Here is a 24619-nt window from a genome sequence, read left to right as displayed (position 1 = left end):
ACATAAAAATGATCACAAATAATTCTCAAAGCTGCTTCTGAATAAAAACAATATTTAATAATCTTGCACTTCTGTATTATATTAATTGCGTTGTTATTTATGCACAATGTGAGTAGGTGTTAGTCAACAAACATTTCATACCTCCTTGGAGGTTACATATACAAAGGCTGGGAATTAAATGTTACAAACTACACTTTGGGATGGGTTATATTTGAAAATAAGGTCATTTGCATGAATGGCAAGTCCTTGGTTCCCCAAAAATGTAAATTTTATAAAAATCGGTTTGGTAGGTCAGCAGATCATAAAAGTGCAATAAAAGTTGTATTGAAGGCTCTGGTGAGCCGAGTAATTTGGAAATCATATTGCCATTACAATGGTTTGCAACATCTAATGATCATTATTGTATATACTGTCCGTAAAAGTGTGCATATCATAAAAGTAGATCATAAAAGTACAATAAAAGTTGTATTGAAGGCTCTGGTGAGCCGAGTAATTTGGAAATCATATTGCCATTACAATGGTTTGCAACATCTGATGATCATTATTGTATATACTGTCCGTAAAAGTGTGCATTCATCCTCAGGACGATTCACATGTAGTATAGCCTTAAACTGAGAATAACTCATTGCAGAGGGAAAAGAACATCACCCACAATTGGCTAACTACAGACAAATGAAGTCTATAATGGATGAGTGTAGCAAGAATTTTAACATTTTATAAACCTGGATCTACTGAAGTTTCATTTTTAATAATTATATGATGACATAGTGATGCTTTACTCATGCATGGTGTGAAATGCACCATTGGCCCCTTTTCTACTTAAGTTTCAGAGTTCACGTAAGTAGCCATAGAAAACTATCAAATTGAAAGTTTTCAGTTTCATACAAGGTCTTATGTTAAGTTCCTATATTTTAAAATATTTTTATAGAAAAAGGGGATACAGGTGTCTCCCACTTAGCATTCTTAATTGGATCCATAAAAACAGGGCACTAAGTGAATCCATTAAGTGGGGGAGATTTATCCATGATATAATGTAAATAACCTTTGGCTGGTTGACATGACCAGTGCTTCTGACTGATTTTAATGTTGCAGAAACATTTAGAACTTTAAATATATACTTTAAATACAAAAATTATGCAAAACACAAATACAGTATATAATCAAGAAACGGCAAGGACACATACCTTAAAATTACAAAGTTTACATGTATACTGTATTCACATTATTTACAATAAAAGCTTGCTATACTGTTAATTTTCAGATTGCTCAAAATCTACTAAACACAGTGTACATCTGCCACTCTCCTCAACCCAATCTTTTTAGAACGTTGAATTCAATTACCGATGACAAATTTCCCAATAGCTTTGCATCTTCTTTGCATTGTTAGCACTAGTTGTCTCACTTGATCACTTTGAGGCCATTAAAAAAAAAAAAAAAACGTGATTAATTTTAGTTTACCTACACAGTACACTAAAATCAATCATTTAGATACAAAGCGTACAAATAATACATAAACCAGAACTGACTGGGAAACCAAAGTAAATTGAAACAGCATTGCTGCACTAATTTTGATTTGTGCAGCTAAAAGTAACTCCCTATTAGGAAACAACAGGTCCTAATGACCTTCTGTACATAATATAATTATCATCATTTTTTGTATCTTATTCTATAAATTGTATTTTACAAAAGCACAACATATTTTAATAAGTGGCTTCCAAAATGACTTTATATCGAATGGGTCATGAATTTGCATTATGTTCACACAAGAGTTTGCTAAACTACTGCTTCACATGAATATTTCATATAATCGGCAGTCAATTAAATATGCTATTCTTATTTATAAAAGTTACACATCAGAACCCCTGGCCAAATATGTAACCCTCGTTATATCACTGTTTCCATGGGAAAATTGATTTTATGTCATTGACTTACACCTTTTCCAGGGATATAATCTACTGTAAAGTTCCAATGCCTGTAGATATACAGTAGGCCCTCGTTATAACATGGTTTACTTTATGCCGATTCGCTATAACGCTGTTCTTATATTATAACTTGTATATCACTATAACGTTCGTTTACAAGTGTAGAGATTGAATTTTTGAATTAAATTCTTTTACAGATTGAATTTTTGGTATGTTTAATGAAACGTTTCATCTGATATAGTCTATAGCATGAGATTGAATAGCAAAACATCATTAAAAAGTTTCCCGCACTCAGTAAAATTTTCTCCCATGCTGAATTAATTGCATCCCAGTGACTGACTTGTTACGTAGTTCTGAGATCAACATTTAAAAAATGATCGAGTTAAGGAATATGCAGTATTGCTTGTAATATTTGTGTTATATGCATTTATCCAAAGTCTAGTCATCACTCAATACAGTTTTGACATCATCCATAATGGACAGTCTACTAGAACATTGTATCATAATTAATGCAATGAAGTTACATTTTTGAAGAGTTAACAGTGACGGATAAGAATGAAAAAACAACAACGTCTAGTCGTGGTAAGAAAGAGATTGAGTTTGAAAATTAAATTAGAAGTTTTGAAGCAAATCAATCCTGATCAACAACAAGTGGATGTGTGTAATAATTTAGGACTGGCAGGTTCAACTGTAAGAACAATTATAAAAAATAAAGAATTTCAGCAGCAGAAAAGACAGTTGCTCCATTACAGGCAACTAAATTGACTAGGGTCAGGCTAGTTATTATGACTGAAATTGAGAGACCTCTAAATAATTTTATTGAAGATAATATCCAACGCAGAATTCTGTTAAGTTAAATTATTACCTATTGAAGAAAAAGCGATTAGCCTATATGAAGATTTGAAAAAAGCTCACCTTGAAAAAAAATGTGGAACCATTTAACACTAGTAAAGGCTGGTTCGATAGATTTAAAAAAGACTATAACGCACACAACATAGCAATTCAGGGAGAAGCAGCCACTGAAGATCAAGAAGGAGCCAAAACTTTCAAAAAAGAACTTGTTAAAATTATTGAAGAACAGTGTTATATTGCTCAACAAGTTTTTAACACAGATGAACAGGACTTTTTGGAAACGAATGCCTAAAAGAAGTTTCATATCGGAAGAAGAAAAAAAAACATGTCAGGCTTCAAAGCAGAAAAGGATCAGTTGACTTTATTGCTGGGTGGTAATGCTGCAGGGGATTTTAAATTAAAATCCCTTTTAGTTTACCATTCGAAAAACCCAAGGGCTCTTAAAGGTTTCACTCAAACTTACATGTAATTTGGGAGGCTAATAAAAAGGTTTGGGTAACCAGGCTTCTTTTCATTGATTGGTACTCTGAATTCTTCTGTCCTGCAGTGGAAAGATATTGTGTGAAAAATAACCTTGACTGCAAAGCAATTCTGATCATGGACAGGTATTTTGAACGAACAGAGGGGTGAAGTGGTTTTTTTTTTTTTTTGGCTGATGCTGCATAAGCTTGCTTTCTGGCATCAAATGCCTCTACTAATGCTAATGCTAACATGTCGCGACATCCAAGTAAAGCAAGCCTAGAAGACTTGAACAATCATAAAAATTTTTTTTACATGCCTCCAAACACCACATTTCTGATCCAACCAATGAACCAAGGTGTTATCGCCACATAGCTTACTACATAAGGAACACCTTTTCCCAAGCTATTAAAGCCAACAACAATGATGAAAATGTACTGAGCCTAAAGGAGTTTTGGAAATCCTACAACATTAAAACTGCCATCTACAACACTTCAAGTGCCTGAGATGAAGTGACTCAGAAAACTATGAATGGAGTGTGAAGGAAAGTTTGGAAGAATTGCATAAATTATTCCCAAGAACCAGATGATTCGGTTGAGAAAGTTAATGCGCAAATTGTTGAGCTCTAAAAAGAAGCAGGATTGGATGAAATTGACGATGATGACATACAAGAGATGACTGACAATGACAGGGATGGCATCTCTAATGAAGAACTCAAGGAAATGATAAAAAGAACAAGAGCTTGCAATTGAGGGAGAAGATGATCAAGATCCAACAGATGAAGAACCAATAAAGTCACCGACTGCAAAAGGACTTAGTAAAGCTTTCAAATACTTTGAAAAAATGTGTGATTATTTCTGGGAGAACGATCTTGCCATGGAACGAAGTTCCAAGGTAATAAGAAATTTAAGGAAAGAAATAAATCCCTATATGATTTTGTCCGAGAGGAAGAGGGACAAAGTACAACCCAAAACTGACATTTTCCAGTCCAAAGATAAGAAAATTCGACAGCCCAGGGCTATCAGATTAATAAATCCATGATTTTAATTGGCATTTTAAGTTTAATTTTGATACACAATGTAGTTACTTACCATATAATTATATACATATGTAGTATAGAATATAATGTATGTAATATAGAATATTTTATATATACAAATTTTTGTATATTAAATATTTTGACAGACATTTGTGCATCTTTTCACTACAGTTTATTACTGATTAGGATATATCCTATGGCATAGACCAGTGGCATGCAAACTTATTTCGCTCATAACCCCCTTTATTAATTATAAAACGACTCCTCAATATAAACCCCGAAGTAGGATGATCAGATTTTTAAAGAAAAAAAATAAGCATTTTATAAATTATGTAGCAGAAAATCTTATTCTAGTACTGAGAAAGGAATAAAAAAAAACTGCTTCCTTTTTAATTCACACATTAAAATATTTAATATTTTAATCGAATACAGTAAAAACAATAAATCAAATTCTTATTCTTCAATTAAAATTACAAAACAATAAAAAATGAACAATTACAAACCAAAACAATAAAACAAAACAGTTAATGAGAAGGATGAGTCTGGATAACCGATAGTATTTAGTCCATATTTGACTCAATATTTGAAATTGCTAATCTCATCATCTTCTGGATCAAGTCTGGAATGCCATTTTGTTTTTATAGCTGCTCATTTTGAGAAACCAACCCCACATATATATGTAGACCCGAAAGGTAGCAATCTTTGTATCTCCATTTTCGATAATTGTGGATACACCTCTTGCTGAATGGTAATTTAGGGGCATGAAGAAATATCAAAAGCAAAGGGATTACGAATCCAATACAACTTTTTTTCTGGAGAAACATTAAATTGTAAAATGTCTATATTATTGCTTTTAACAAAATCAGAAAAACATGGGAACATTCCAGTGTTATTACGCTCAAATTCAGTTTCCAAAGATTAAGCTTCATTTTGAAAGATTCTATTTTATCACTGAGTATTAATATATTTGTTTCCTGTCCTTGAAGACTTCAACTAAGTTTTAAAAGCCGTTTTTATTTGTAAACAATTGAGCAAGGTTCTGATTTGTATCTGATAAAAACAATAAAACTTCATGTTTGAAGTCAAAAAGATGTCAAAACACCTAACCTCACTTTTGTATATAAAAGAAGCATTTCATAAGCATATCTCATTTCATTACAAAGTATAGTGAAAAGTCTACTATTTAAACTTCTACTTTTAATAAAGTTGGTCACACTTACTGCATCTTTCAAAACTTGATGCAAATCAGTCTGCATTTCATTTGCTACTAATGCTTCCCTATGTATATAATGAAATGATTAAAAACTACATTTGGGACAATTTCCTTTACTTTGACTTTTAAACCTTTATTTTCTCCTATTAATGCAGCCACACCATCAGTATAAATCGCAACACAGTTGTTCCATGTTAGATTATTTGTTTGAAAGAAAATATTTATAACATCAAAAATCTTCTTGCCCATCATTCTTCCGTTCAAAGCTTTGCAGAATAGAAAAGCCTCCAAAATATCTCCCTCGTAGCAGTATCTGACATATACAATAAGTTGAACGAGGTTTGAAAAATTGAACGTTCTCTCAATCGATTTAATAAATTGAATTTTATGCTGTCCGCAATAATTGTAATATGCTGCGAGACTGTGTCTCTGGATAGAGGAATGGTTTTTAAATCATTGCTGTACTTTTCTCTATGCATAATTGAAATAATTTTTATTGCAGCAGGCAGAACAAGAGATTCAGCAATAGTACAAATTTTTTCTATTAAATACGAAACTTCCAATGATGCTCTTAAAGCTTTACAAGGAACTGCCATATATTTCTTCACGAAAGATTTCTGACCTTGTATGGAGTCGGCGTGGCTTTTGAAAAAGGATTCAATTTTTTTTATTAGCCCTGGATGTTTCGTATGTAAGTGTCTTTTTAATTTAACAGGTTTCAGACAGTCTTTTGTAACATATTACACACATAGGATGTTGCTCATCAACAACACTGTAGGTGAAGCTGTATTTCATAAATTCCTCTTGATATTTTCTATTCCCTTTGATTTGGAATATGACTGCTCTCTAACAGTAATCGATGGTTGCACTACACTTGAAATAACGTTAGTGTCCAAATTTTCACATATATTTTTTACCTTATTTGCTTCTGAAGTACCTGTAGCAATGTTACTGTTGCCACTCCTCGGCCGTTTTGTTCTGATTACAAAACAGTGTCTAAGGTAAAATGTATTGTATTTTTTTTTTCTTCTTAAAAACAATGATGATAATAAAATGTGCAATATAAAAAATAGCAGAATGAAAAACACATCAGAGTTGATAATGAAAGCACTGAATTACGAAGCAGGAAAAAAAGCGTGCGCGCAATACACTTGCAATACATATTTACTACTACCGCATATTCGCACCTCTGGCTTTTAGACAATTTGAGAATTTGTGCTGTAGAATAGGAAGCATGAATTAAGAGCTAAAGGGATTAATTGTGCAGTACTTCTCAGTACCACTCAGTTGCTGAGTAGTAGGGTCTCTACACCTACAGTATTGAAAACAAAAGGTTTTTAGCTTTTATGCGCAAAAATAAATAAATCTATTTAAAATTTCCATGACCCCTTTAATTTATCCGGCAACCCCTCTGGGGGTCGCACGCCACGGGCATAGACTGCAGCTCACAAATATATATGTGACTTTATGTGTCTGCTGACGAGGCAGTAGGGGCCAGACGTGTTCAAAGCCGCAAAGTGGATTTTTCTTAATTATTGATTTGAAATTATTGTTTTTCTAAAACTTTTGATTTAAATTTAGTAGTATAGCATTATTTTGTGATTTTCTGATTAATTTGGTGTATTTATTCTTTACTCGGCCTTGCAATTGCATAAAAGTATCGGTAAGGGTATCCACGTGTTACAAGTCGCAACTCCACTGAACAAGAAGTTTTTTAGCCATATTTAGCCGCTTATTGAATATTTTTACATCAAATAATTTTTTGTAAGTAGCTTATAGACCTAGTAAGGATCGTTAGTTTATTCTGAATTGAGACAGCGAGATTTGAAAGTTAATTAATACTTAAGTGTCCGTAGATTTACCGTTCGTAACTTCCGCCTTTGTCTCTGTCATACGATCGTTATATATCGAACCTAGATAGCGTTAGTATAGTATAGGTTATAATATTTTCAGTGATCAGTAAAATCTATTAAACTTGTTGAACTTTGTTGGCATTTAAATTGTACTTTTAACTAAATACATATACCGACTTAGATATATGTATTATACTTGACTCTCTTTAGAAAATACAGCTGCGAGTTACAGGCTCCGAAAAAAAACGATAAGTTTTTGCTTATTATTTACATAATTGTTATTTTATATTGTACTTAATACGTTGTCTTATAATTCTAATTACGCTGGTTATTTTTATTTGTATAAACAGTTTTTGTAGATATACGTAATACTTTATAAAACCGTTATTTCATTCGAATATTGCAGGCATTGTTTTGTATATAGTGATTGGGAATTCAAATTTTTAATTGAGGTAGTTAGGTAGCTCTAACGTATAATTATAGAAACAGTAATACGCTTCACTGTTTCTATTAGATAGCGTAGCATTGACATTTAATTTAATTTATTGATCTTATTAATTTAAAATATCATGCCCCAAACTAGAGCAGCAAAGCAACGGGCACAAAGTGGCAGGAGTGCTGTGACTCGGGGGAGAACTGAGGGGGGCGATTCTCCAACGCATCACAGCCTTAAAAAATGTGCGACTTGTGAAATGTTTGCCGAACTATCTGGAACGGAACATGATATTGCCATGGGGGATGTCTTTGTGTGTGCGCGATGTAAGGAGTGTAAGGAAATCAGGCGACAACTCAGCGTTGTTATGGGCCTATATGAGAGTTTGAAGGACAGGGTGGATGCCCTCGAAAGATCTAAATTGAGGGGGCCCATCAGGCTCTCAGCTGTGCACATCAACGCCAGAGCTTGCACTTGGTCATCACGCAACACAGCGGCAACCCCCAAGGCAGATTGCGCTGGTCCCAAAGGAACTAGTAGTTGTTGGTGACTCTATTGTCAGGGAAACGGAAAACATCCTTTGTAGAAAGGTTAGATGGAACAGGACCAGGGTATGTCTGCCAGGGGCAAAGGTTGATGACGTTGTAGAGCAGATATCTTTTAAGGGCACAAAAGGTGATATAGTTGTACACGTTGGCACTAATGATATTAAGAGTAGGAGACCGGCAGAATTACTTAACAAGTACAGGTCACTGATGAAAAAAACCCTGTGAATTAGGGTTGAATTTGAAAGTGTCTGCAATTCTGCCCAGACACGATAGGAGGGAGTATATGATGAGAGCCTTGTCGATCAATTCGGCCCTGGAAAGATTGTGCAAGGCTCAAGGGGTAGAATTTTTTTCAGCCTGGACTGTACTTGTTAACAGGAGAGATTGCTTCTACAGGGATGGGATACACTTAAATAGGAAGGGTGCAAGAATATTTGCTGATGCTATCGAGGCAGTGTTAGGTGGGTCGGAAAACTGCTAGCTTGGGGAGAGACAAAGACGAATATATTAACAGTAGTCACTGGCAGAGGTGAAAGAGATTCTTGCACTGCTTCTATTGGAATGAGCAGAAGCCTGAAAAACAAGATGTAGGATATTTCAGAGACTGCCGGGAGTCATTGCGGTACAAGTAAACACATGGGTAGCTAAGAATAGAAATAGGTGCATGTATACTTGCGTGTACACCAATGCTAGGAGTTTAGTAAATAAATTTGATGAATTTGAGGTATTGCTCAAAACATCAAAGGCAGATATTGTTGGGATATCAGAGACGTGGTGTCACACAGATATAAGGAATGCAGAACTGGAATTTGGGGAGTACAACGTCTACAGAAAGGATAGACTGGATAGGAAGGGAGGAGGGGTTATGCTATTAATTAAGAAATACATAAAATCCAAGTAAGTGAAGCCAGTGGACATCGCTGGACAGTGCAGTGTCGAGTCAGTTTGGTGTGACGTGAGCATTGGGAGATCAAAATTGAGAGTAGGAGTGTGCTATAGGCCCAATGACTCTGATGAGTATAATAAGAAACTGTACAGGGAAATAGAGTGGGCCAGTAAATCAGAGAGTCTTATAATGGGAGATTTTAATTTCCCAGATATTGACTGGAATTTGGGGGCTGGTCACTCACACACTTAGCAAGGCTTTTGTGGATTTATTGGACGATTGTTTTCTACATCAGCAGTCATTCTTCATGCATTAAGAATCTGCAGATAAATGAACCACTAGGTGGCAGTGATCAGTGTGCTGAAGTGGGATTTACTCAAAGAGGTAACTACCATTAAGGGTAAAGGGAAGAGTTATTGCTTTCGTAAAGGCGACTAAGATGGACTGAGACAGTATTTAAATTCTATATAGTAGGACCAACTGATGATGTTACCAACAGCAAATGCAAAATGGGAAGCATTCAAAGAACTTATCTTGGAAGCTACTAGGCTTTACATACCAACTAAGAAATATTGTTCAAGGTTTAGGCCTAAATGGATGTCAGATGAACTGATGAGGCATATGGCAGAGAAGAAACATGCATGGGATACATACAAATTAACACATGACACAGAAGCCTATGTTAGATACAAGTTGATCTGCAACCAAGTAACAAAGGAGGTTAGGCAGGCAAAGGCAGATTACGAGAAATCTTTGGCAAGGGATGTAAAGAAAAACAGCAAAGAGTTCTTTACTTGTGTAAACTCTAGAAGGAAGGGGATGAATCAGATTGGCCCACTTGATATCGATGGTTCAACTGTTGATGATCCTGCTCAGGTAGCTAACAAACTAAATGAATATTTTGCATCGACATTCACACATGAGGAGTTATTTAGCGAGCGGAAAGCCAGAGGTGTATTCAACTCTAGCAGTAAGCTAGAGAATCTTGTAATAACTGATAGTAAAGTGGAGGAGAAATTGTTGAAGATAACCACAAGAAAGGCACCCTGGGTGGATGGGATCTATCCAGTTATATTAAAGGAGGCAGCAAAGGAAGTAAGCAAACCCTTAGCCATAATTATGAGAGCTTCCTTGGACTCAGGGGGAGGTACCCACAGACTGGAGATGTGCAAATGTGACCCCAATTCACAAAGGAGGATCAAAGGCTGACACAAGTAATTATAGACCTGTGAGTTTAACTTCTGTTCCAGGAAAATTAATGGAGGCACTAGTTAAAGAAGCACTGCAGGATCATTTAGACAAGACTTCAGTTATAGCTCGGACACAGCATGGTTTTGTTAAGGGGAAGTCTTGCCTGACTAATTTGATTGGATACTATGATGCAGTCACAAAGGAACTGGATGCAGGGAATAACTTTGATATTATATACTTGGATTTTAGAAAGGCTTTTGATACTGTTGCACATGGAAGACTGCTGCACAAATTGGAGCAGTGTGACATTGGAGGCAAATTGCTGCTGTGGATAAAGGGGTGGCTGAGGGGGAGAAGACAGAGAGTGGTAATCAATGGACACTGCTCGTCGTGGACTAATGTTATTAGTGGAGTCCCTCAGGGCTCAGTGTTGGTCCATTATTGTTTTCTGTATTCATAAATGATATTGATGATGGTATATCAAGCTTAATGTTGAAGATTGCAGTTGATAAAAAGGTAGGCAGGGTTGTCAAGGGCACTACTGACGATATGCTGCTGCAACAGGATCTGGAAAGGTTGACCAGATGGGCGGAGAGGTGGCAAATTAAGTTTAACATTGACAAATGTAAAGTACTACACATGGGAAACAGCAACCCAAGAGCAACATATCAACTGTGTGGTACTACACTGACAGTGGTAGAGAATGAAAGGGACCTGGGGATGGTTGTGCAGGCAGATATGAAGTTCTCTGAGCAGTGCAGACGGGCTGCAAGAGTAGCTCATGGTGTATTGTCAATGATATATAGGAATTTTTCTAGCAGGGATAAGGAGGTGATTATTCCCTTGTATAAGGCAATGGTCAGGCCACACCTAGAGTACTGTATACAGGTCTGGAGGTCTCATTTCAAGAAGGATGTAGAGCTGCTGGAACGAGTACAGAGAAGGGCAACAAGATTAGTGAATGGAACAAAGGGGTGCTCTTACGAAGAAAGGCTTAAGTTTTGCAAATTACAGTGTCTGGAGACTAGGCACCAGCGAGGTGATCTGATAGAGGTGTATAAAGTCTTGAATGGTTTGAGCATGCTCAATGCTGATGGGATTCTTCCTCTCGCTCAGAATAATCACCTGAGAGGGCATAAATTCAAATTGAGGAAAGAGAGATGTAGGATAGACGTGCGGAAATTTGCCTTTAGCCAGCGGGTGGTTGGTTGGTGGAACAGACTTCCATCCCCTGTGGTGGAGGTTGATAGCCTAAATAAGTTTAAGGCTCAGCTGGACAGGTATTTTGAACGAACAGAGGGGTGAAGTGGAAGTGGTTCTTTTTTTTTTTTTTTTTTTTGGCTGATGCTGCATAAGCTTGCTTTCTTGCATCAAATGCCTCTACTAATGCTAATGCTAATACAGTGCTCACTTAATGCTGATTCACTTAGCACTGTTTTTCAGGAACGAATTATCAGCATTAAGCAGGGATCTCTGTACAGGCATTGGAACTTTACAATATTCTCATAGTTTTAATTGTGACAATGTAGAGTGACATGTTAGTGTACTTTTTACACCAACAGCAAGGTTTGATTTTAAGTGTGGTCTACTAGTGGGAATTACAAAAAAAAAAAAAAAAAAAAAAAAAAAAAAATCTATCACATTTCCTGTGTGAAAATTTGAATTCTCTGTAACCTTTTTTAAAAACAAATTTAAAACAAGTTTAGTATGGCATATTTAAAATCATGCAGTTCAAGTATTTACATTATAGTCTGGGAAAGAAAATTGGCAACCATCATGCAAAAACATTTAAATATAAAAATGCATATATTGATGGTTAATAATTATAATTAAATACTAAAAATTTAAGAAATATTTAGTATACATGCAAAACATACCTTTAGTTTGGAATGATGTCTTTCCAGAATTTCTTGATCTATTAGATGTGGAATATCCTTCAAAAGATCCAAATCGCATCAGAGGTGGTCTCATAATGGATAATGCAAAGGATGACGGTTGCCCAAGTATTCCAGGTCGGGTTGTATTCATAAAAGATGATGCAGATGTAGATACCACCGGTCTCTCTGCTATTAAGTATGGTCTATCACCACCACCACTTCCACCACTTCCTCCTCCTCCTCCTCTTGATGACATAAATGACATTCGTGAAAGATAGAGGGAATCTTGTGAATAGCTTTCAGATCCTGTTCTTGCCCTTTTATATGGTGGTGGCCCATCACCAAGCAAGCCAGGTTGTTCAAGATCTTCAATTGAAGAACCAAGTAATCTTGAAAGTGGAGGTTTTTCAATCAATGGCCCTTTCTTCATTGAAGGTTCTGGACAGTCACCTAAAAGGGGTGGTGGTCTTGTTTCATCATATATTGGTGGGGTTGGACATGACCATATTGAATCTCTGGGATCAACATCCAATGGGCAATCTCCAAGTAAACCAGGTTTTTCAAAATCATCCATTTTCTTAGATAATGATGGAGCATCACCTAAGAGTCCAAATTGTCTGGAGGAGCTGTCATCATACATTGGATCTTCTGAAAAGGGAGGAAAATCACCTAACAACCCACTCTGCTTAGAACACTTCTCCCTTTCTCTATCATCAGGATCTCCCAGAAGCCCACGTGACCCTCTGTTATGTGACGTAAAATCATCTGTTTGTGATTCTAAAGGATGATGTCCCAAAAGACCACCCTTTTGAGGTTCATCTGAAGTTTTTGAATGATTTGCCAATAAACCAGATTGTTCAGCTGACTGTAAAAATGTTTCAATGAGTGGCTTAAAAGGCAATGTTTGAATCAATCTTTTGAGACTGTCACCATCAGTTGGAAATTTTTCTCTCAATTCTGGATTCTTGAGTATAGTCTCATACATATTTTTGTATAAAATATCACTTATGACTTCTTTAGTTGCTGATTCTGACACACGATTACCTGACTGCTTAAAAGATTCTCTGAAGGAATCTTCTAGAGTACTATTAAAAGTTTCATCTGCAGCACTTCGGGGTTCTATGTTACCATGCACTGGCCGATCACCTAACAATCCCATATGCTTTGGCCCAAAATCTGTTGCCTGTTGTAGTGCTCTTATCATTTGCTTGGGAACAAAGTTTGATGACTCACCTACATTTTTGTTTATATCTGATGGCATGTCTAAATTACGCGATGATCGCTCATTTGTTTGAGCCCTGCCTTTATTAACTTTGCTGCCAGGTTTAGAGGGTTCCCTATCATCGTATGTTTGCATAAGACTCATCAATGTTCCCAAAAAATTATTGACATCTGATTTTGCATTTGACCCTTGCTGCTTTCCTAAAGGTGACAACTGCCTATCATATGCATCACTAGTTTCATGGGGATAATTAGTTTTCATACTTAAATTAAACGATTTTCTTTGGGTTGAATATCTGTCTTGCAAAGGACTTTCAGTTAGCGTATCTTCTCGTGAATGTGATAATGAATTCCTAGATGTCTGTCCAAAGTGCCTATCCAAATTCCTGTCTATAGATAGCTGACTTGAATATTCATCTGGATACAGCATTGATCTCTTTTCAGAATGTAAGGAGGAATAGTCATCATATGTACTTAATTCTCTACTCCAGGGATGTATGTCATTATCATCCCAGTTTCTGTTAGGCTGTCTGGAAGACAGGGAAGGCAACTGCCACCCTCTTGAATCAGTAAACACTTCTGGAGATCTGCTTAAAAATGGTCTTGGTGTATATCTACTTCTCCGTGTGTCATTCATATTGCCTGTATGAAAATGAAAAGATATTCAGATATTTTACATATGAATCTAATAAAATATATACTGAACACTGAAAGATACATCTTTATATTAAAATGTACAAGAAAACATACAATATTCAAATAACGCTCAGTATATAATGATTTAAGAAAGATCAATAATACTCTGGTTTAACATAAGTTGATACTGCATTAATATGCCCTGCTCCCATCCACAGTGTTTTGTTTTTCCCTTTCCAATATAACTCTTTAAATATATCAATATATATTTTAAAAAAAAATAATTTCAGATTATTACATGTCATTTACGATCTATGCCAAAATGAAGGGAGGAAAAAAAAAAAAAACTTCAACAAGCAATGGTTTTGTACACACTACTAAAACAATGGCTTTTGGCATTACCTTCAACTATGATAATAAAACCTGCTGATTAATTCAATACTTTTAATTTAGTTGCCTTTTTTGAATTGTTAATTATTGACTTCCTATTTTTTTTTTAAATTTAATTTTATATATTTTGATGAATACTTAAAATATTTTGTGAAGGCTAGAAAAAATAACATTTGTACATTATCAAATATCATCAATTCCACTTAGATTTTCAAAACTGGTATCATAATCAGAAGAGTCTTGCAAACACATTTTTCATTATCCATTACACCATTCTTCGGCAGTTATGTAATTGATGCATTTCATCCAATGTAGTTTACACAACTGTATCAATCTTAAATGTTTTTTGGGTCAAGAATTGTGTCGGAAGCCTCTCAAGTTTGAGAGAATGATAGGCAGCATTATTCAGTGTTATCATACTATTGTGTTTAATATTTTGTATTAAGCATAAACCATTTCCTTGAGTAATTTATACAATTATTTTTTATTTGAAAAATTTCAGGGGCATCTGTGACATAATCATCTCAACTGCCTGAATGCATTATTATCAATCTTCTCCTTTTACCACTCAGTGCTTTAATCCTACTGATGATCCAGAGAGAAATACTTCTCATTCTTGCCTATACTACTTGATTGCTCTTGAATATTTTCTTTGCCGTAATGTTGATTTTTTTCAGTCACTGCCAAATTTCTGCTCCTACACACAAAAACAAAGCCCATATCATGCATAAGGTGCACTAATTTTTTCAAAACAAATTTCGGTATTCTCTTTAGTTTGTGCTAAAATTTTGTTCACAGTGGGCAATTCCTTTCTATTCGCAGAAAAGTTCACAATTTCTTCAAAGTGAAGTTATCATACCCCAACAACTTTTGCTGTTTATTGATGGAGCCTGGTCATTCTTTCCACAGCATATGAAGAGCATGGCCAGTCTTAATTTCAGTTTTAATCTGGAAAAGTTTTATTAGTAATGGAACTGATGCTCTCCTTGGACATTTCTTCCCAAAAGTTTTGAATGTAGTTTATAATACTCTGTCCAACACTACTACTCATCAATAGTTCTCTTCATATTTATTTCTGAGAAACAGACTTTTCGGAATGCAATGTCGATGGTGAACCCAACAAGTTGGCGTCCATATTTAAAAGCATTGCATTCTGTTCCAAAGTCAAAGAAAAAGACATCAATCACGAGAGTGATACTACTTTTACATAAAGACAAAATAAAATAAAATTAAGGGAAGAAGAGAGAGAGAGAGAGAGAGAGAGAGAGAGAGAGAGAGAAAAAAAGCCTAAAATTTATTCAACGATAAATGCCATTAATATCACTGAACTATTTTGTTGTGTGTTGGGAGTATTACATAAAACAAGTGTAAACTGGATAATATAGGCTTTTCTTTGCCATTAACTTAGGAGGGAAAAACAGAGTATAGCACCATGTGAACGTTAAAAAACCACCTGATGCAGGAGAACTAACTGAAAGTTGTACTTAAAAGTGCAATTTTGAGGGGCATCATGAGGAGAATGAAACAACTCACTGCATAGAGGTGAAACATCTAATGGATTCCTTGCACAATTTAACTGAAATATTAAAAATATATTTAGCTATACGTTAATTACTCCTATCTTGCAGACTTTCATCAGAACAAGAAAACAGAAAACTACTGACAGTTACATTTTAATGTTTAATATAAATAACATGTTGATATAAAATACACACACCAGTCACAAAACTGGAGTTGCACCCTTACATCAATGCAATTAGAAGGAAAGCAACTCTTCCCGAAGGACTCCACTTGCTACACCGGTCCTTCCTTCTATCTTATACCTAGTTCTGATCGAACAAAAGGTTTTACCAGTACTCACAATTTGCACAAGTTTGTTACCCTTTCATTTGGAATTGTATCAAAAGCTTTACTAAACTCAAGGTAATAGTGTCTTAGTTGTTTTGTGCATCCAAGTGTTTTATGACTCCATCATAGTAAAGTGATGTCTTACTTGACCAGACTGGTCAGGTATCACCTTCACAAACTCATATGGTTAAGGAAACAACACAGTACCACCCTTAATAACAATGGATCATAGTAATTTCATCCTTAGCAAAGTTATTAGTAAATTACCAATAGTTTTATACACTCAACACCGTGCATTTCTCTTTCCCCCCATTTTTTAAATATACTGATGTATGTATACTGTCCACTCCGAGGGCCTTATTATATCTTTTCTATGCTATTCTATTCCGTCTTTAGGCTTTACTGATAGAAGCTTTTCAGAGATGGTTTTATTCCTTATTATTAAATCCTCCTAGTTTAAACATGCTTTCAGTGATAACTTCCGTCGAAACGTACCCAATGAATTCAGCTGCACCGACTGAAAAAAAAAAAACAAAAAAAAAAAAAAAAAAAAAAACACTCAACCAAGTAGAATAGAAAACACAAATTACATGCTTCCCAATTCACACAGGTAATATCCAGTTAACCTTTGAACTTATTCAAACTGCCAACCGCGACTACCTGCAAGGGCAACTTGTTCTGGATACCACCAACATGCTGGCTAAAAGAAAACTTTCCATAATCTAATCTAAACCTCAAGCCCTGTAATTTGAATTTAAAATAAATAGATAGATAGATTCCTGACCCTTAGTCCTGGAATTCTTTATAACATAGTGTTAATTGTAAAGCGGCTCCAGGGGTTTCCCCAACTCCGCAATTCTTTAGAACATTGAGAATTCCACCTTCATTCATTTTACTGATCCCTCTCAGAGCTTTATAAACCGCAATCAGGCCATCTCGGAAGTGCCTGGTATGAAGCTCTGTAGCCCATGTAATCAGAGTATTTTCTCATACAGTTGTCCTAATCTCACCATTTGAGTTGCGCATCTCTGGACCCTTTCAAGAAGCTCAATGTCTTTTTTTCAGATGAGGTCTCCATATCTGAACACAGTATTCCAAATATGGTCTTATTATTGCCTTATACAGTGGGATTATAACCTGTCTCCCTCTCTACAGGATAACATTTGATAAATTATTGACAGGACACGATGGGCTTTCCCGACTGCCTGTTTACACTGTTCAGAAAACTTCATATCTGCCCATACTGTAACTCCCAGATCACAGGATTATGAATTAGAGATGTGTTTTTCTGAAAACCTTTCTGGCACAGTGACTCGCAAGAGTTAGCAGAGGAAGAAAGTGCAACTGTGACATCCATTTCAAATGGCCTGTCAACTAATGCTTTAAACACATCCAAAATACCTAGCAGTACCTTAAGCAAGAGACAAGGTTTTTGAATCACATCACTTTTTTCTTCCTTTGAGATCACAACTCTCTCCTCCAACAACACATGCCAAAGTCACAATCCTCTAGAGTTCTCTACCAATGAAACAAGTGTTTCGGGTGTTTACTGCATAAGGCAACAGGTCCCTCCAGCACCCATTCCAAGTGTTAATAGTTTGATTTCATCTAGAAATCCCTTTATATTTGTTATACAGCCATTGATGTACTTTTTTCCAAAAATTGCTGATTGACACAGAAGAATCACTATTTGCATGTGTAATAGCTTATTTGTTGGGGACCTTCATCCATCAGTAAAATCATGGGCCACATCTACTCTGCGCAGACAGTTAAATTTATATGCTAGAATATAAAATAGGCTTGCAGAAAAACTATTCTCAAATGATGAAACTATGAATGTTAAATAGGTATACAATACAGACATAACCCAAGAATAACCAAACCTGCAAATATCGAAGGTTTACTGTGATTATTATATTATTATATAATTATGTAGTATCGGTGTAAATACACCATAAATTTGAGCTACGTATGTAGCATAGAGGGCATTGTTTTAATTGTATCTCATATCGTGGTTGCCCTCACAACGAGATAGCTGCTATTGCATTACTTCAAATAAATAACGCTTCTCTAGTAGAGAAGACTACTGTTATTTATTTTCAGCGGTACCACCACCCAGACGATTGTTTTGAAGCTATTGGGCTTCATCGTCAGTGGGTGGGCAGGTACCCAGGTAATACAACAAGCCATTACAGTTGCGAAGTTATATCCACAATATGAGAGATGCCAAAAGGGTGTGGTAGTAATGTATTTTGATAATTAACTATATAGTATCGGTGTAAATACACTATAGTTAACCCATAAACTTGAGCTACGTATGTAGCGTAGAGGGCATCGTTTTAATTGTCTCATATTGTGGTTTTTTTTCTTCCTTTGAGATCACAACTCTCTCCTCCAACAACACATGCCAAAGTCACAATCCTCAAGTCACAATAGCTCAAGTTTATGGGTTAACTATGGTGTATTTACACCAATACTATATAGTTAATTATCAAAACCCACAAGGATTATGCCTTGTGCATTTTTTTTTCAAAATACATTACTACCACACCCTTTTGGCATCTCTCATATTGTGGATAACTTCACAACTGTGATGGCTTGTTGTATTACCTGGGTACCTGCCCGCCCACTAATGATGAAGCCCAATAGCCTCGAAACGATTGTCTGGGTGGTGGTAGTGCTGAAAATAAATAACAGTAGTCTTCTCTACTAGAGAAGCGTTATTTATTTGAAGTAATGCAATAGCAGCTATATCATTGTGAAGGCAACCACAATATGAGATACAATTAAAACAATGCCCCCTACACTACATACGTAGCTCAAGTTTATGGGTTAACTATGGTGTATTTACACCGATACTATACAGTTAATTATCAAAACCCATAAGGATTATGCCTTGTGCATTTTGTTTTCAAAATTATTATATAATATAAATAAGAACCTTCAAAAACCAAAAATTATGAAGCTAGAAATTCATTTGTCACAGGAAAGTCAATTTTCAACTTCATTACTATCAATTTAAAAATTAATAAACAACTAATTTTAGGGCTAGATCTGGAATCTAGATGCCTGTGAGGAGAACTGATTGAGGTGTTTAAGGCATTGAATGAGCTCCTTACTCTTGTTGATGGCTCCCTACTCTTGTTCAGGCAACAACACATAAGAGAGTTATAAATTTAAATTGAGGAAGGATGATTGCAGGATAAATGTGCAGAAATTTTCTTTCAGCCAGTGGGTAGTTGATTTTTGAAACAAACTTCCATCTGGTGTTATCAAAATTGATAGTTTGAATAAATTTAAGGAAGAATTAGGCAAATTATTAGGCAAGGACAAGTAGTAATGTGTTTTCTTTCTTTTTTTTTTTGCTGATGCTGTATAAGCTCTTACTTGCTTCATTTGCCACTGATAATACTAAATACTAATAGCCTGTCTAGATAATTCAACAGACATACTGCAACTTGTTACAATTTCAGGGTAGAGTCAATCCAGAACTTTTTCATCACTCCTTGTATACTGTATGTATTGTGGTGACAAAGATTTCTGCCATTCTTTCTTGTTTTTTTATAACAATATTGACATGTTAACTTGCCTTTACTGTTGAAGTACAGCCCTAAAATTAGTTGTTTATTAATTTTTAAATTGATAGTAATGAAGTTGAAAATTGACTTTCCTGTGACAAATGAATTTCTAGCTTCATAATTTTTGGTTTTTGAAGGTTCTTATTTATATTATATAATAATTTTGAAAACGAAATGCCCAAGGCATAATCCTTATGGGTTTTGATAATTAACTGTATAGTATCGGTATAAATACACCATAGTTAACCCATAAACTTAAGCTATGTATGTATATTTTTTGTAATAAAGATAGGTGGAGCAGAACCAGGGTATGTCTGCCGGGAGCAACTATTGATGATGTCACCAACAGACTGTCAGATTTTAAAGGGGGTAAAGAAAATATTATTATTCATGTGGGGACAAACGATATTAAACGTACACGATCTGACGATTTGTTGGAAAAATACAGGACCATGCTGAGGAAATGTCGCGAGCTAGGCCATAATGTCTATGTGTCTGCAATTCTGCCCAGACACGATAGGAGGGATTATATGTTAAGAGCCTTGTGGATTAACTCAAGACTTGAAGGAATCTGCAAGGCTTTAGGGGGTAAATTTCTATCAGCATGGCCCACACTTGTAGGTAGAAGGAATTTGTTTTGTAGAGACGGGATACACTTAAACAAAGGTGGTGCAAACGTTTTTGCCAGTATTATTGAGGATACCTTAAAGGCTCAGGGAAACTGCTAGTTAGGGGGGATGTGGGTAATACTGACACGCGTTTATCTGATAATATTGGTCAATGTAACTCTTGCACATACCTTAAGAGTTCTTATCTGTTACCCCAACTGGACGTATTATCTAGATGTTCTGGGGGCAAAGACGTTTCACGTGAGCAGGTAGCTAATATCAGGGAAGAGAGCCTAAAAAACTTCAAGGGTTGTGTTAGGGTTGTTAAATATACAAGAACAGTAAATCTTAATTGTTTATACAGTAACGTTAGAAGTGTCGTCAATAAAATGAGCGAATTCGAACTGCTGGTTAAAACAAGTAACGCGGACGTAATAGGGCTTACGGAGACGTGGTGCCACCCGGAAATTGGGGATGATGAGTTTCAGTACGGCTTGTATAATGTATTTAGGAAGGATAGAGTAGATAGAAGGGGTGGTGGGGTAATGCTTCTTATCAGAAGCAGCCTGAGTGCGACGATAGCTTTCCCAGATTCAGACATTTCACATGCTAGTATAGAGTCTGTATGGTGTGAGATAGTTGGAAACAAAGGTACAATGCGAATAGGCGTACTCTACAGACCAGGTGATTGTGAAGACTATGACAAAAGCCTCTACATGCAAATGGAATGGGCAAGTAAGCGTCAATGCCTTATTATGGGTGATTTCAATTTGCCTCTAATTGATTGGAGTAAATGGGAAGGAAACTCGACATGGGGAACAAAATTTTTAAATCAACTAGATGACTGTTATTTGTATCAACATGTCAGGGAAAGTACTAGAGAAAAGAATATCCTAGACCTCATCATCACACATGAATCAGATGACATAACAGGGCTGACAGTAGAGGAACCAGTAGCAGGAAGTGATCACGGAGTTCTACGGTGGATGATGACGAGAGAGGTAGCAGAAGTAAAAGGCAAAGGAATGGGTTTTAATTTCAGAAAAGGAAATTACGATGCCTTAAGGTACTAAATGGCCTCTATTAACTGGGTAGATATCGCGCAGAGAATGAATACAATTGAACTGTGGTACGCTTTTAAAACATTAATCACAGATGCCTTGAATGCGTATATACCATTAAAAAAATACTCCACGAGAAGGGTTCCAAGTTGGATGAATAATGAAGTTGCCACATTACTTGAGCAGAAAAAGGTGGCATGGAAACGTTACAGAGCAATAAAAAGTACTGAAGCCTATAACAGCTACAAGGTGATGTGTAACAGAGCCACAGAAAAGGTTCGACAGGCAAAGGCAGTTTATGAGAAATCACTAGCAAACAGAGCAAAGAGGGGGGATAAAGAATTCTTCACATATATAAATGCCAAGAAGAGCAGGACAAACCAGATCGGACCTTTACGTAAGGGAAAGGGGATAGTAATAAATACACCAGTTGCCGTTGCAGATGAACTCAACAGTTATTTTGCATCGATATTTACAAATGAAAAGCCTTTTGTGGCAATGGGAAATTGTGGGAGCGAAGTTAAAAAATATGTAATTAATGATATTGAAATTTCGCAAGATTATTTAATGAAAAAACTTTCAAGCCTACAGACTAGTAAGGCTCCTGGAGTTGATGGAATATACCCTATAATCTTGAGAGAGGCGGCAAGCGAGTGCATTGAACCACTGAGGCTGGTTATGCGAGCATCACTAGACTCTGGGGAGATTCCCTTGGATTGGAAAAGTGCAAATGTATCTCCCATACATAAGGGTGGCTCTAAAAGTGAAGTGGGAAATTATCGACCTGTCAGTCTGACTTCAGTAGTAGGGAAAATCATGGAGGCATTGATCAAGGGTGGAATTCAGGATCATTTGGATAGAAGTGAAATTCTCAAGGATACTCAGCATGGTTTTGTAAAGGGAAAATCATGTTTAACAAATCTGGTTCGCTATTTCGAAAGGGTCACTCACGAGCTGGATTTAGGGAATAATTTCGACATTGTTTATTTAGATTTCAGCAAAGCTTTTGACTCAGTCCCACATGAGCGGTTGCTTTATAAGCTGGAACAGGTTGGAATCACTGGGAAAATCCTTAGATGGATAGAAGGATGGCTTCAGGGCAGGAGGCAGAGGGTTGTGATAAATGGCTATTCCTCAGATTGGGTTGATGTAAGAAGTGGGGTTCCCCAAGGATCAGTATTAGGACCACTGTTGTTTTTAATTTTCACAAACGACATTGATGAAGGGATAGAGGGCGTGATGTCTAAATTTGCAGATGATGTTAAAATTGGTAGAGTAGTTAATGATCACTGTCAAGCTGAGCTTCTTCAGAGAGACCTAGATAGACTTCAAGAATGGTCAGAAAAATGGCAGCTGTGCTTTAATCCAACAAAGTGTAAGGTATTACACCTGGGAAACAGTAATCCCAAAATAACTTATTCACTTGGTGGAGTTCAACTAAACCCAGTACTGGAGGAAAGGGACTTGGGTGTTACGATACGGTCAGACATGAAATTCTCTGAGCATTGTAAACAGGTTGCAAGGAAGGCCCATGGTGTCCTATCGATGATCTATCGAACTTTTGCAAGTAGAGATAGGGACGTGATAATCCCATTATATAAGGCCTATGTTAGACCACACTTGGAATACTGTGTTCAAGTATGGAGACCGCACCTAAAGAAAGACATCGAGCTTCTTGAAAGGGTGCAAAGAAGGGTAACTCGCCTGGTGAGATCGGCAAAAGGGCGTCCTTATGAAGAAAGACTTCGAATATGTGGGTTGCAGAGTTTGGAAACTAGACACCTTAGAGGAGATTTGATTGAGGTGTTTAAGGCTCTGAGAGGCATCAGTAAAATGAATGAGGACAAAATTTTCAAGATTATAAATGATGCTAGAACTAGGGGACATAAATTCAAGTTACGCGGGGAAATGTTTAGATTGTACTGCAGGAAGTTTTATTTTAGCCAGCGAGTTATAAATTACTGGAATAAGTTGCCTTCATGGGTGGTAGAGGCCGACAGTTTGGGGAAATTCAAAGGTCATCTGGATAGTACTTTCGGGTAAGGGAAGCGCATAGGATGATAGGATTAATTTCCTTTTTATTTAATTTTTAATTTCATTTTATTATTTTTATTTATTTATTAATTATTATTATTTATTTATTTAATTTTTGTTTTTATCATTGTTTTGTTCGGATTTTTTTTTTTTGGCTGGTACAGCATAAGCCATAGGCTTTCTTGCACCATACGGCCGTTACTAATACTAAATACTAATACTAGTGTAGAGGGCACTGTTTTAATTATATCTCATATTGTGGTTGCCTTCACAACAATATAGCTGCTATTGCATTACTTCAAAAAAATAACGCTTCTCTAGTAGCATTAGCATTAGCATTAGTAGAGGCATATGATGCAAGAAAGTAAGCTTATTCAGCATCAGCCAAAAAAAAAAAAAAAACACCACTCCCATTTCACCCCTCCGTTCGTTCGAAATACCTGTCCAGTTGAGCTTTAAATTTGTTTAGGCTATCAACTTCAACAACAAGTGATGGAAGTCGGTTCCACCAACCAACCACCCGGTGGCCAAAGGCAAATTTCCGCACATCTATCCGACATCTGTCCTTCCTCAATTTGAATTTATGCCCTCTGAGGTGATTATTCTGAGCAAGATGAAGAATCCCATTGGCATTGAGCATGCTCAAACCATTCAAAGCCTTATACACCTCTATCAGATCACCTCGCCGGTGCCTAGTTTCCAGACTCTGTAATTTGCAAAACTTAAGCCTTTCTTCGTAAGAGCAACCCTTTGTTCCATTCACTAATCTTGTTGCCCTTCTCTGTACCCGTTCCAGCAGCTCTACATCCTTCTTGAAATGAGGCCTCCAGACCTGTATACAGTACTCAAGATGTGGCCTAACCATTGCCTTATACAAGGGAATAATCATCTCCTTATCCCTGCTAGAAAAATTCCTGTATATCATTGACAAGACACCATGAGCTACTCTTGCAGCCCGTCTGCACTGCTC

General features: G+C 36.2%; 1 protein-coding gene across 2 annotated transcripts in view; it reads right to left on the bottom strand.

Annotated features, from left to right (window-relative positions):
* LOC150090325 (uncharacterized) overlaps positions 1-24619 on the bottom strand; it is a 97772-nt gene that overhangs the window by 4976 nt on the left and 68177 nt on the right. For both annotated transcript variants that reach the window (XM_090389801.1, XM_090389802.1), the window contains exon 2: positions 12274-14136. In XM_090389801.1, the coding sequence (XP_090245927.1) occupies positions 12274-14131 (1858 nt within the window). In that variant the 5' untranslated portion in view covers positions 14132-14136. The remainder of the gene's footprint in view (positions 1-12273; positions 14137-24619) is intronic.

This window comes from Mastigoproctus giganteus, chromosome 2, assembly GCF_048544385.1.
Source record: "Mastigoproctus giganteus isolate SK-2022 chromosome 2, ASM4854438v1, whole genome shotgun sequence".
NCBI lineage: Eukaryota > Metazoa > Arthropoda > Arachnida > Uropygi > Thelyphonidae > Mastigoproctus > Mastigoproctus giganteus.
The sequence above is the reverse complement of the archived record's forward strand: the minus strand, read 5'-3'. Positions and strand labels throughout refer to the sequence as shown.